Source organism: Poromitra crassiceps, assembly GCF_964638095.1.
Source record: "Poromitra crassiceps genome assembly, chromosome: 26".
In the NCBI taxonomy this organism is placed as follows: Eukaryota; Metazoa; Chordata; class Actinopteri; order Beryciformes; family Melamphaidae; genus Poromitra; species Poromitra crassiceps.
Genome location: NC_139640.1, coordinates 1,843,234 through 1,855,746, shown reverse-complemented (window position 1 = coordinate 1,855,746; position 12,513 = coordinate 1,843,234). Strand labels below are relative to the sequence as shown.

The following is a 12,513-nucleotide window of genomic DNA, read 5'->3' as shown; positions in this document are numbered from 1 at the left end:
GTCAGGATTCCGTGTCTCTCTCTCATTCCCGTGCGGCCGGACCAAACGTCAAGGCGTTAGTCTTAACGCCGTGCACAAAGTGTGATTGAGCGAGTGTATGTGGAGGCACAGTGCTCTGGTGACCTGATTTGCATAAAGTTCTTAGTGAACTCTTTCTGTCCTCTTTGCGCTAATTGCACACGCGGTGAGAAGAATTATGCGATGCGCCCACACAGCTTTGTGCAGATTCATACAGACATGCAAAAAAAGGCAAGCTAAATGAAAAAGTTGAGTGTGTGACTCCCTCCTTGGCCTTGATACAGCTGCCATGAGTGAGTAGGCTACAATAGCTCATAATCAACACTTAAAATGCTATTGAGTGCGAGACATTCTGCCATCTGGGCCATATCAAAATGCATATAGTGTTTTGAAACCCATTTTATCCTTCTATTCAGAATCCAACCTTGGATTTCAATTAGCAAAAAGTTCCAGCAACAAAGAGTTCAATTTATACGGTAGGAGATGAACAGTCAAAGGCATGTAGCCCTTTGACTTATAAAAATGGAGAATACAATTGACTTGGGGGGGGGGGGGGGGGGGGGGGCGATTGTGATTATATGTTTTTCATTTTTCATTTTTCGTTTTTGTTTTACTAAATAGTCTAAAGGCTGTTACACACCAAGAGCGATGTGAATATACAGCACGAGATTGCGATGCGAATTTTGACCCACCTGTCAATCACAGCAACAGATGAGATGCGATGAGATGTGTACACGTCGGAAGCTCATTTCTGAAAAATCAACCTTGGTCCAAAAAAATAAACACCGCAAATAACGCTCAGCGCAACTTCGCCGTTAGTATGCATTGACTGATATAGGTTTGTCAATATTATTGACGTGCAAATTAATCGCACGAAAAAAACGCTCCCGATGTGTAAGGACCTTAACACGTTCACTGCCGTTGACGAGATATCTCGTTTAAAAAAAAAAAAGGGTTGACTGCCAATGACGAGATATCTCTTCTTAAAAATTTTTTTTTTTTTTTGACGGTGGGACGTCGATCAACCCCTTTTACATCTCATATTAAAATATGGGAGGTATTGAATGTGTATAATCTATTTTACCGACCCACTAAGTGGCGACAGTGCTCTCCAGACGAGAAAAAGCCAAGCAAAAACAGCCGCGTGAGGAAGCCATTCTCATGAAAATGGATTGGCGAAAACGCTTTCGCTTTCGCGCAGGGAGCTGGCGGTGGGGGATTGCAAATTTGCATAATAGATTACGGGTGGAACACACTTTGAAACACGCAGCATAAATAAGACCAGAATCGCAAAAGCTTCATCAAAGCTCTCAACCGAAACCCCAAGAAACGAGCGAGCCCATCCAGACTCGCCCAAAGAGCGGCCGCCAGCAGACAGGCAGCAGCAGCAGCAGCAGCAACTCGCTTGTGACACGCCCGCTGCAGAGCCAGGGAGGCAGGAGGAGAACACACATGGAGGGAGGAGTTTGAAGGAGAGGGGGGTTTCCTGCTGTTATGGAGGAAATTACTGTTCAAAACTATTGTTTAGATGTCTGACGTCTTACTGATGCCAAAAATGAATGGTTAAAGTGACTGTTCTATCGAATTTCACAAAAAGGCATTTTTCTCAGCTTAAATTTTCAGACGCTGAAACCATGCTGTATTCAAGTGCTAATGCCTACATAACTACTAACTCTACAAACTAACTCTTTTAGACAGAGAAAGCACACATTCTATTAGTTCTTTTGAGATATTTTGTGTTCACAAAATCTTAGCAGAAAATAATCCTCGGCTGTTGAAAGATGAGCCAGAATCCTCAAAAAAAAACCTTGGCAGAAGCTACCTACAGTAAAAAAAAAACGGCTGGCAGTGAATGTGTTAAGAGCTGTGATCATTTTTTTTACCATTAATTTCTTCATTCATCAGCAGTCAAACACCGTAGATAGTACTGTGAGAATTGCCTCCTCGGCCACTGAAGCCCATTTAAAATAGCAATGACCTATGACCTCCAATATGCTTTTTTAGTCTTTGGACAAAAGGCCAGACTGAATGCCTTTACCTGCTTGGCTGCAGAAGCATTGGATTTGTGTCTGTGTGCGTGTGCGTGTGCGTGTGTGTGTGTGTGTGTGTGTGTGTGTACACACACGTGCGTGCGCATGTGTGTGTGTGTGTGTGCATGTGTGTATACAGGTCAGTCATATATATGTATGAGACAGGAAGGCTTTCTGAGGATCTAATTAGCTTTAGGGTTGTCCCTGGTGGATCAGCTACCTGGCTCCATCTCATGCCTTATTCAATAGGCCCACTGTCTCCAAGGCCACATAGATTACCCTGCCACACTAAAACAAGGGTCAAAGGTCACAGGTGCATGCTTATAGGTCATTCTCATCCCAGCAGTATTGCACAGAGTCACCAAGGCTCCGGGGCTCCGTGTTAACGTCCCTTTGCCTCTATCTGGAGTGGTGCGCTGTCGGGGATATTACTCAATGACTGCAAGTAGAATGCTTGGCTGATAAGCGAGTGAAAGTGGAGCAATTCATTGTACTTACTGACCATGAATACTGAACTATTTTAGGCAGGAGTTATCTGCTCCTTTTTCAGCCAGTTGAGGCTGCGTGGCTTTGACAAGAGACGGTTTCCAATCCAACTAACAAACTGGCCAAAATGTTTGCCTCTGCCTTAATCAGAAATGATGTCAAGCAAATAATTTAAAAAGCTGAGAGAAATATTTATGGCATTGGCGTGCCGTGCACCCTATCAGGGGCAGGAGCAGAAACGTTTGAAAGAAAGGGATCTGATATTGTTGAAATTCTGATATTAAATCACCTCCTTAATCTTTATGTAAAGAAAATAGTAGTTTTAGTATGGACCCACCTGATGATGAATTATGACTATTATAGATTAACATACATTCTAAAAATGGGACAGAAATCCCCCCAAAACTGATCATTAAATATTGAATTATTACATGTCTACTTTCAATTTGGCCAAAGGTATTTCAACCCTTTCACTTCCCCCTCATGCAATATTTCAAGCACAATTAAAGTCCCTAAAAGCAGCAACATTGTGCCAGCGTTATTTGCATGACAGATAAATCAGGCGCAGAATTCCGGACAGCTTTAGTAGTTTCAGACAGCAATGTCTGGCAAGCAGATCACAACACATGATGAACTAGAGGGCATGATTTCACTAAGGAATTGCTAAGTAGTACTTTAAAAAGAACACAAGTCAATTGAGACCTGCATAAAGGACTATAAATAAACAACTTGAATGAATGAGTAAGTATTTATGAATGTGCCATGTCAGTGTGTAGAGCTTTTGTTACATTATGCAACTCTAAATATATTTCCTTGGGAATATTTTTTGAATTGAGCAACTATGCTCACCGTCTTCACTACTCGAAGCATAAATTACACAAGATCTACCCTTCTGTCTCTCCACTGTGTGACAGGTGTCAGGTGTCAGAGGGCACTCTGTCTCATGCCTTCTGGCTCTGCCCTTCATTAACGGGATTCTGGGCTAAAATATTTGACTGGTACTCTAGGGCGCTACAACACAACCCTACAGCCAGAGGCAGAACTCGCCATCTTCGGCTGCTCGGAGTCCTCTTTAAACATCCCTACAGCTGTGCAACAATCTCTGACACTGGGGGACCACTGTTGCCAAGAGACTCATTCTGAAGGAGTGGAAGTCCTCCTCTCCACCCTCTTTTCGGGTATGGCTGATGGACATGATTTCTGTTATACAGATGGAGAGACTCAGGTCCCTGAGGACCAACTCACTTGGGAGGTTCTCAACTATCTGCAAACCGCTGAGGTTGGGGATGATGGTTGGCTTCCCCGGCCGGTGTCTTGTGGACCCCTTGCGTGAGATCTAGGGATGTCACAATATATCGTCCCACAATATATCGCGATATCAAAACGTGACAATATGTATCGTTGAGATGAAATCTCATATCGCGAGAAAAAGAAGCTGAACATGGTGGCACTGATCTGCATGTGATTGCATGCTCGCTCTCCTTTTCATTGCTTTGTTTGAACAGACGAGGGACGTTACAGACACAGAGGATGAAAATGGTGAAATGACTCAAATTAGCGTGGAGGATGCCCCCTCAACTTACAAATCGATCGCAAAAAACGGATTGTTAAAATATCGTATCGTTATCGTGAACCCAATATCGTGTATCGTATCGTATCGTGAACTGAGTATATCGTGAACTGAGTGTATCGTGACACCCCTAGTGAGATCCCAAGCACTTTATCTATTACATACATACATACAGTAAGCACCTTGAGCAGCTGGTAGCACCACATTGCAATGTTAAATGTCAATGACGTATGTATGCTTTTTTTCCCCCCTGTGTCTGAGCCGGTCTGTCTTGTATTGTCTCATGTATTGTTTCATAAAAAATTTAAAATAATATATTGGGGGAACACTTTCAGGAACTACATACACCCCCCCCCCCAATTAAAATATAAAACAACATACACGTTGATTCCACAGTGTCTTGGGTATTATGGAACCCATTTTATTTCATATAGTAACTCTATTACCCTCTGCTTGGGACAACGCCAGTATAGCTTTATGTGCAATTTCTATTTCCCAAAGCAGGCTGATTTGCCTGGGATTAAATGTCAGGCTACTGTCTGAATGATTTGTCTGCTCCCCCTTCTAATCGGTGGAAGGAGAAAATCTAAACAAATGCTAACCCTCTTATCTTTAATTAATCATTTTAATGGACCCCAATCGCCAACATCTTAACCCCCCCCCTCCCCCGCCTTCCATTGCTCTCCCCATTAAGCAACCAGCTTAAGATTAGTGGGTAAGAATGCATCTAATGAGGGAGTTTGGACCCGGGGTGGTGGGATAATGAACTGATACGTCTGGAATATATCATGCTTTAAATAAGGATCAATAATGTTAATCAGTGTTCTCCTTGCTTGGGCCCACAGGCTGCAGTTCTTTGACGCAACCCGGCTTTTTGTGTGAATCGGAGGATCGATTCAGGACCAAATGACAAACTGATGGAGACCAGATCCAGGAGGAGTTTTAGCCTAAGCATGTATCACTGATTTACGTATCTCTGCCTCATCGATATAAAGTTTGTATTATTTTGCATGTCTGTCGTTTGACTGGAATTTCTTGTCTGCGAAGATGCCAGCAATCTTCTCCCTAGAATACAATGATGCCTTCTTATGGTTCCCCGTTATACAGAGCTGAGCCTGGTCTCCCCAAATTTTGTGAAATGAGCACAATGTCTTATAGGACGAATCAGCGTTGACGTCACTTGCCACCCAGAAATGCGGAACCCCGCAGCAGTTAATAGTATAGAGACAGTTGGCATGTCTGGGAACGCCCACAAAATGTTAAATGGCTGGCGCGCGAGTGGGGTAAAACCGCCCATATATCTCATGGGCTGACTCACCAAAAGACGGTGCTGCGGCTCTAAACTACAGGTTTGGGGATTCTAGAGCAGAACACAAGACGTCTGCTCAGATGTGCGTTTACTGCGGTGGTTAAATCCCCGATCGTGTCTGCCTGGGCTGGGCTATCAGCTAAATTCTAACTTTGCTGAATGGATAGAACGGGGGTTTTTACCCCACCCTGACCACGCCCCCAGCCAGGCTGAGCCAGCTAAACCAGCGTCTATGACGAGACGTGGCCTCAACCTATGGGTTGTGCCAAACAAACGTTGATATCTCAAAAACTATACATCACATCGCTTATATTTTGACATTCTGAGTGAGAGCAGAGTTTGATGTATAATATATGCATGTCGTGGTAAAGTTGGGCGAACTGTCGCAGTTTTTAAAATGTAAACAAGAGTTAGCCGGCTAGAGTCAGACACTCACGCCTCGCGCCACTTGGGCTCCATAGGGTTTCATTGCCGTTGCCACCCCAGTGACGCGGTTTGTTTACCAAAATGCTGCTCGGCTGATCCCTCGTATACAAAAAGTACAAGAAATATGTTTTCCAACTGTGAAAGCATTATGTGAAGAATGTAGCCTAACAACAACAACACACAACAACCAACAAACAAACAAACAAAAGCCATTTGAAAAACCCAGCAGCAATTTCTGTTTCCACAAATCATCACCCGGTTACTCAAAAGAATCCACAGACCTAGGTGTGAGCCGTTCCATAGGAACTATTTCTTTTGACCGAACTACAACCGTCTCACCACACGGATGGAAGTGTGCTAATTACAGCTTACCCAGCAAACATTTTCACGTATAACGACCGTCTGCTGCACGTCAAACCACTACATCTAGTCAGGGTCTAATTATACATCCTGGAGCGAGGTTCGATCTCGGCGCGCCTGCTTCAGAGTTCTCCCTCTTAACCACCCGGCTATTGACTTATTGGAAATGCTTTCTGCCTTTTGGCATATATACTTCCAAGGAAGGTTCCTACTGGAAGTTGCATGCAAGGCTACCTCGCTAATTCAGTTTCATGATTCCAACCAGGGATGAGATTCATTTGATTTATTTTAGATCATGTATGATAATGTAAGACTTTATGTTGACTGTGCGTGCGTCTACTCTGTACGGCTTATACTGTCCTCAATGTTGAAGGTTCATACTAGAACTTGCATTGCGAAGCTGCCTTGCAGTTAACGCTAATTCAGTTTCATGATCCCAACCAGGGATGAGATTATTTCATTTTATTTATTTTAGATCATGCATGATAATGTAAGACTTTATGTTGACTGTGCGTGCGTCTACTCTGTACGGCTTATACTGTCCTCAATGTTGAAGGTTCATACTAGAACTTGCATTGCGAGGCTGCCTTGCAGTTAACGATAATTCAGTTTGATGATTTCAACCAATGATGAGACCATGAGACAGGTATATATTTTATATGATACGCTAATGTATATTTACCCAGAACACACTGCAAGAGTAATGGGACATACACCACAGGATTCAGGAAGCTTGTGATAAATACACTAAGAGGCACTTGCTATGGGCACTTACACACACACTTCAGGTTAAAACTATACTATATTATATGACATAAACGTGTTTTCATATTTAATTTTTTTTGGCGTTCAATAATTGTAGTCATTGCACGTGGAGTACACGTCACACTGTGACTATCTGATCACACCACCAAAAAGGTTGTCAATCAAATGTCGTTTTATTCAACTAAAACACAAAATACACCTACATGTGGTGTTTACAAAGCAATATGAGATCAATAGTACGTGTGTTACAGGAGACAGTATATAGACGCTACTATGGGGGAACGTGGAGAGAACGTCACCTTGTGGCCGGCAGCGGCATGACTTTCTGGGTAGATGCCGAACCACAATTCTATCGTCTGGTGGTGACGTCACGGTCGAGACGATGTTCGCTGGGTAGCCAACGTTACAGCTGAGCTAACATTAAATGCACGAAAGAAAATCATTCCTACATGAAACTGCTCACAACAAGGTGTGTCGATTATCTTGAGAGACAGAGAAAGAAACATTGCTGTTGAGTTTTTCAAATGTATTTCATTGGCACTTTGAGCACCCCAAGCCGAGTGCCATTCAGTTCCATTGTATTGGACAGAAGGCAGACGACATCTCTACAGCCAATATCTCCAAAACTCTGCTACTCATATCAAAATGATGTAGATGGATAAAAAAGCACAACAGGTGAGAGGAAAAATATGTATTTTTCATTTTCGGGTGAACTCCCAGCGGCTGCCGGACTTTTTAATTCTGTACAACTCTTGAGTGAACAATGGTTTTTAAATTGCTGCTAAAATGGCTGCTAAATGCACTTTTATCTAGCACTTTAATGTAATTTTGTGCTTTTAATGCAATTCTTAGTTGTGTAATTGCTATATTCAGTTTTTACTATTGTCGATCGTACGTGCTATTATGTTGCCGTCTCTTTTTTTAACCCTGTCCACTTGCTGCTGTAGCACTGAACTTTCCCCTTGTGCGACGAATAAAGGATTATCTTATCTTATCTTATCTTATCTTAACTAACTGTCCCTTTAAGTTTTTTTTTACTTGCCTGAACCTTTCACGTGACAGTTTGTCCAATCTGCGGTGAGAGTCCATGCTCATATCAGGACTGGCTTAGGGGTTAGGGTTAGGGTTTGGTATGATGTAACTGGGTTTGCACGGCTACAGTACATGATTAATGACGATCGGCGTTGTGTTCCCACATCAACATGGACGTGACACAGGAAGCAGAGTTAGGTTCTTACCCAGCACAGTGAGGCGGGCGGGTCGGGATCTGATGGCCGCCTGGATGGCCTGGCACTCAAAGAAGGCATCGTCTTGCATCTCTGTCCTCTGGATCAACAGGTGGTACTCCCCCTTACTGTGGTCTCCAATAATATCATAGCGCGGGTAGCCTGCAACACCATGGTTAGAGGAGGACACATCGTTAGCCTTTGCCACACCTCATACATGCATGCACAAGCATTTGTGCACCACAACATACAGTACACACACAAGCATCCACAAATACATACTATTTCAGGATTTTTTTTTAAAGCCAATTACTAATTACGATTTAAACAAAGAAACAACACTGTGTGATAGTGCAAGTCAAGTAGTGTAAGGCATAGGCGATTCTAGGCTTTCCAAACAGGGGTTGCACCACCAAGAAGGTAATAGGACTCCGACAGGGGGGTATCTAGGGGGACAGCCCCCCCTAGACAAAGACATTTTGTAAATTTAAAAGTAAAATGCATTAATCTGGTGCACTCTGAGAGCAAAATGAAGAGGCTAGTAGATATGATCTAACTTGTCGCAGACAGAACATCAATTTTGGTTTATATGGTAAAAGTGGAACTGTATTCCTTCTGGTTTTCTTCATTGTTCATGATTTTGTGGAAAGTATTCACTAAAGAGTCTATAGTGAATGCTGCTATTAACTTGTGTTTACTTTTGCTACTAAACCAACATCAGGACATCCAAGCAAGTTCTGACAGAGAGCAATGCCATTGATTGGACCGCATTGGACAAACACATTTGCATATCTCCCAGCATGCATTGTTCCTTCCAAACTTTTGACCACAAAGTAAAGTAACCACATTAAATAAGTGGCGAGTGGAAATAATCATTAGCCTATTCTTAGTTAAACATGCAGTTTTGGAACATTCAATAAAGACAAATAAAAAAATAGACTATGACTCCACACCCTAAGTGATACACACATGTTATGAGAGTGGTATATATACCCCTCACACTAATATACGTTTTAGTGTAGAATGGTTAGTTCCTTGCTCTGCTCTCCCCTAGAGTGCAATGGACAAACAACCATGTCGAACCCTGTATGCTGAGCCGGCCCTCAACAACTACCGTTTATATGTCAACATAAAATAAAAAGTCATCTGGCCACTAGGGGTTGCACGTACAATCGCCCATGGTGCAAGGTAACAAAGCTGCTTGACTCACATGTAATGTCTTTTCACACAAAGCTACTTGTTCTAGCGCTCACTACAGCAGCAATAGAAAGACAATACAAGAGTACAATTGGCTTCCCGCTGAGTGAAGCCTTGTTATTTTGGTCTGTGTCCGATGCCGTTGGGCTGGTGGGTAGAGAGAGAGTTTTATTCTTTTTCCAAAAACAAGGAAATCAAAAATGATTTAATTTGCCTCTGTGCATTAATTGAACGATTGCCACAGTGGCGGAAATTATATACATTCTGCCAGTGTAACTTAATGTGGAACAAGTCTTAATTTCTATTATACATATATACCATACATATATACACCGTACATATATATATATACCGTACATATATATATATATAAATATACATATATATATATATATATATATATATATATCAGGTTTCACGCAAACAATCTGCACATTTAATGCCTATTTAACTTAGCCTGTAAATTTCATGTACATTCAATGTAAACTCTGATTTAACTCCGACTGTAAATCCACTGCCTATTTAACGTCTATTTAACTCAGTCTGTAAATCTCATGTAAATCCAACGTAAATTCATATTTATCATCCACAGAACACTTCACCACTCATGTACATACTGTATACATTTAATCGATTTGATTGCACTTGCAACTTTGTGATTGTCTTTAGTTATCTTCCTACTTCTTATCTCTGTACAGTATATTGATGTGACCGCTACGCTGCATACAGACACTAAGACAAAGTCCTCGTATGTAACTTGCATACTGTGGCAATAAAAGTGATTCTGATTCTGATCTGACCGGTACAATTATGTGTCCCAATCAAGCTGGAAATTCCCATAAAGCACAGATAGCAATAGCGGTTGCTATGGCAACACTAGTAGTAACCAGGGCACTAGATTAGATTTCTCCTGCCTTTCAGTATTAGGTATGGACCGACTGTGTGCCTCTTTGGCATCATTGTATGAAAGCTCCGCCATTGAGAACATTGTTTTACATCCATTCTACCACAGCACCTACTTGCAGCGCTGTGATTGGTGCTTCAGTGCGGCTGATGTCATTGCATCACCTTCATTCCTACACTCACATGAAAGGACAACGTCTGACTGGAGTATATTTACCTTAGAGAATGCACGATATTAGATGCCAAATACAACCCAGAGCCAAAAAATTCTAACATTGCTGAATGGATAGAACGGGGGAATTTACCCCAACCTGACCCCGCCCCCAGGCTAACCCAGCGTCTATTGTGGGCGTTCCTAGAGCCTGTATGGGCGTTCCCAGACATGCAGACTGTCTCTATACTAAGATGCAAACAACAGCAGAGCACAGCTAAGTAGGAGATCAAACGAGTTGGTCAATCCTCTTATTGCATCAGAGGATGATTGGTAGCAATGTGAAGACCAGGCCCCGCCTCTCTCTTTCTTCCTCCATCCTTTCACCAGCACACCAACAGGTAGACACTTTCCTCTCACAATCACAGCTACTGACACAATTGGATAATTAATCCCTCTCCTATTCTCCAAAGTCCAGTCGATGGAGACGGTCAGATGTGGCAAAAATGAGGGAGGGAGGACGAGATGGAACGAGTATGCATGCAGGTCAGTTTATTGAGAGAGAGAAAGAGAGAGAGAGCATGCAGGTCAGCTTATTGAGAGAGAGAGAGAGAGAGAGAGAGAGAGAGATAGAGATGGAGAGAGAGAGAGATGGAGAGAGAGAGAGATATAGAGATGGAGAGAGAGAGATGGAGAGAGAGAGAGAGAGAGATGGAGAGCGGGAGAGAGAGAGAGAGAGAGAGAAAGAGCTGCAGATGGAGCGAGAGCGAGGAGGCGGAGAGAGGAGGGAGTCCATTAAAGGCAAATGGGCAAAGTAAATAACATTAATGCTTATTGATTCCATCTAAAAATACAGCTATTTATTCTACTGACCAACAATCAATGGTTAGGGGCACTTTGGAAGTCCCTCACTCACTAACACTGGCCCATAGTAATAATAACACAGGACTTATGGCAAATGCTCTGTCATTACCTTGGAATATAGCAGCTATATGTTTTTATGGCTCATATTTAACTAAAACCAGGACTGCACGATTCATTGACATATTATTGAAATCGCATATATAGCCAATTGCAGGAGCTGCACATTTTGGATCAAGGTAAAATGTGTGAATGAAATAGATATAGAGCCCAACATACAGACTCAAACATACACACTCAAGACCAACGCAGTCCAGTGGCACAAATAAATAAAGAAGTCTAAACTAGGCATACAATGTGACGATATCTATTGCATCATGTACTGCACCTAGCCCAGCACCCACAGTCCATGTACGTATAGGACGGTATTTTCTACTAAAAGGTCAAATGTGTCACAACACCTACCATTAAATGCATGTTACTGTTGAGTTAATATTCTCAATGCTCAAAATGGAATACCCAGAAAACACAAGGATGTCGACAACAGCGACAAGCTTGGGTAAACCCCAGTCTGGACCACAGTGCCTTAATACACAACTCCACCTGTATAGATTCTTTCATTTGCATTTTTCTGTGAAGCAACATCATTAGCTACCGGCTAATACACATCCTATGATCTGAGGGGAAGTACATTTTTCTGCTCGGGGCTCCGGAACGCACAAAGTAATGAGAAGACATGTCGCTGAATAAGATGTAAGAGAAACATTAAGGAGCAGAGATTGTGCGGCTGGAAATAGAGAGGAGGAGTGCCAATTAAAGTGAAACAATGTGAAATAGCGCCGATTGGAGGTGATGAATCTCACAGAACTTCCCTGGACGTGTTAGATCAGTGTTGATGAGAGAAGGCAGGAGACAATAGGAGGAGAAGGGACGATAGTCGCAGAACACACACATTTTGATATCAAAATATGCTGGTATGAGTCATTGCAGTAGTTGAGAGGTAGAATTTTTCATTTTCACCCAAACTTAAATCACAATGAAACCAGGCACAAAGCAGGCTTGATTGACAATCTCACAACATCACAAACCAGCCGGGCGGCGCGTGGTTGGTTGGGTGAAGTCAGTGGTGTACTGTAGTCTACGTGATACGCAGGTATGCGGCGTATACACACTGCGAAATGACTCAGATTTGCGTATGCACACTGGGAAAT

The 12,513-nt window shown here is 42.4% G+C and overlaps 1 protein-coding gene across 1 annotated transcript in view; it reads right to left on the bottom strand.

Annotated features, from left to right (window-relative positions):
* Positions 1 to 12,513, bottom strand: part of LOC310798639 (kin of IRRE-like protein 3) — a gene marked incomplete at both ends in the record, with an annotated part of 137,016 nt that overhangs the window by 114,702 nt on the left and 9,801 nt on the right. Inside the window, one exon of the mRNA XM_083661180.1 lies at positions 8,203 to 8,352. Within this exon, the coding sequence (XP_083517306.1) occupies positions 8,203 to 8,352 (150 nt within the window). The remainder of the gene's footprint in view (positions 1 to 8,202; positions 8,353 to 12,513) is intronic.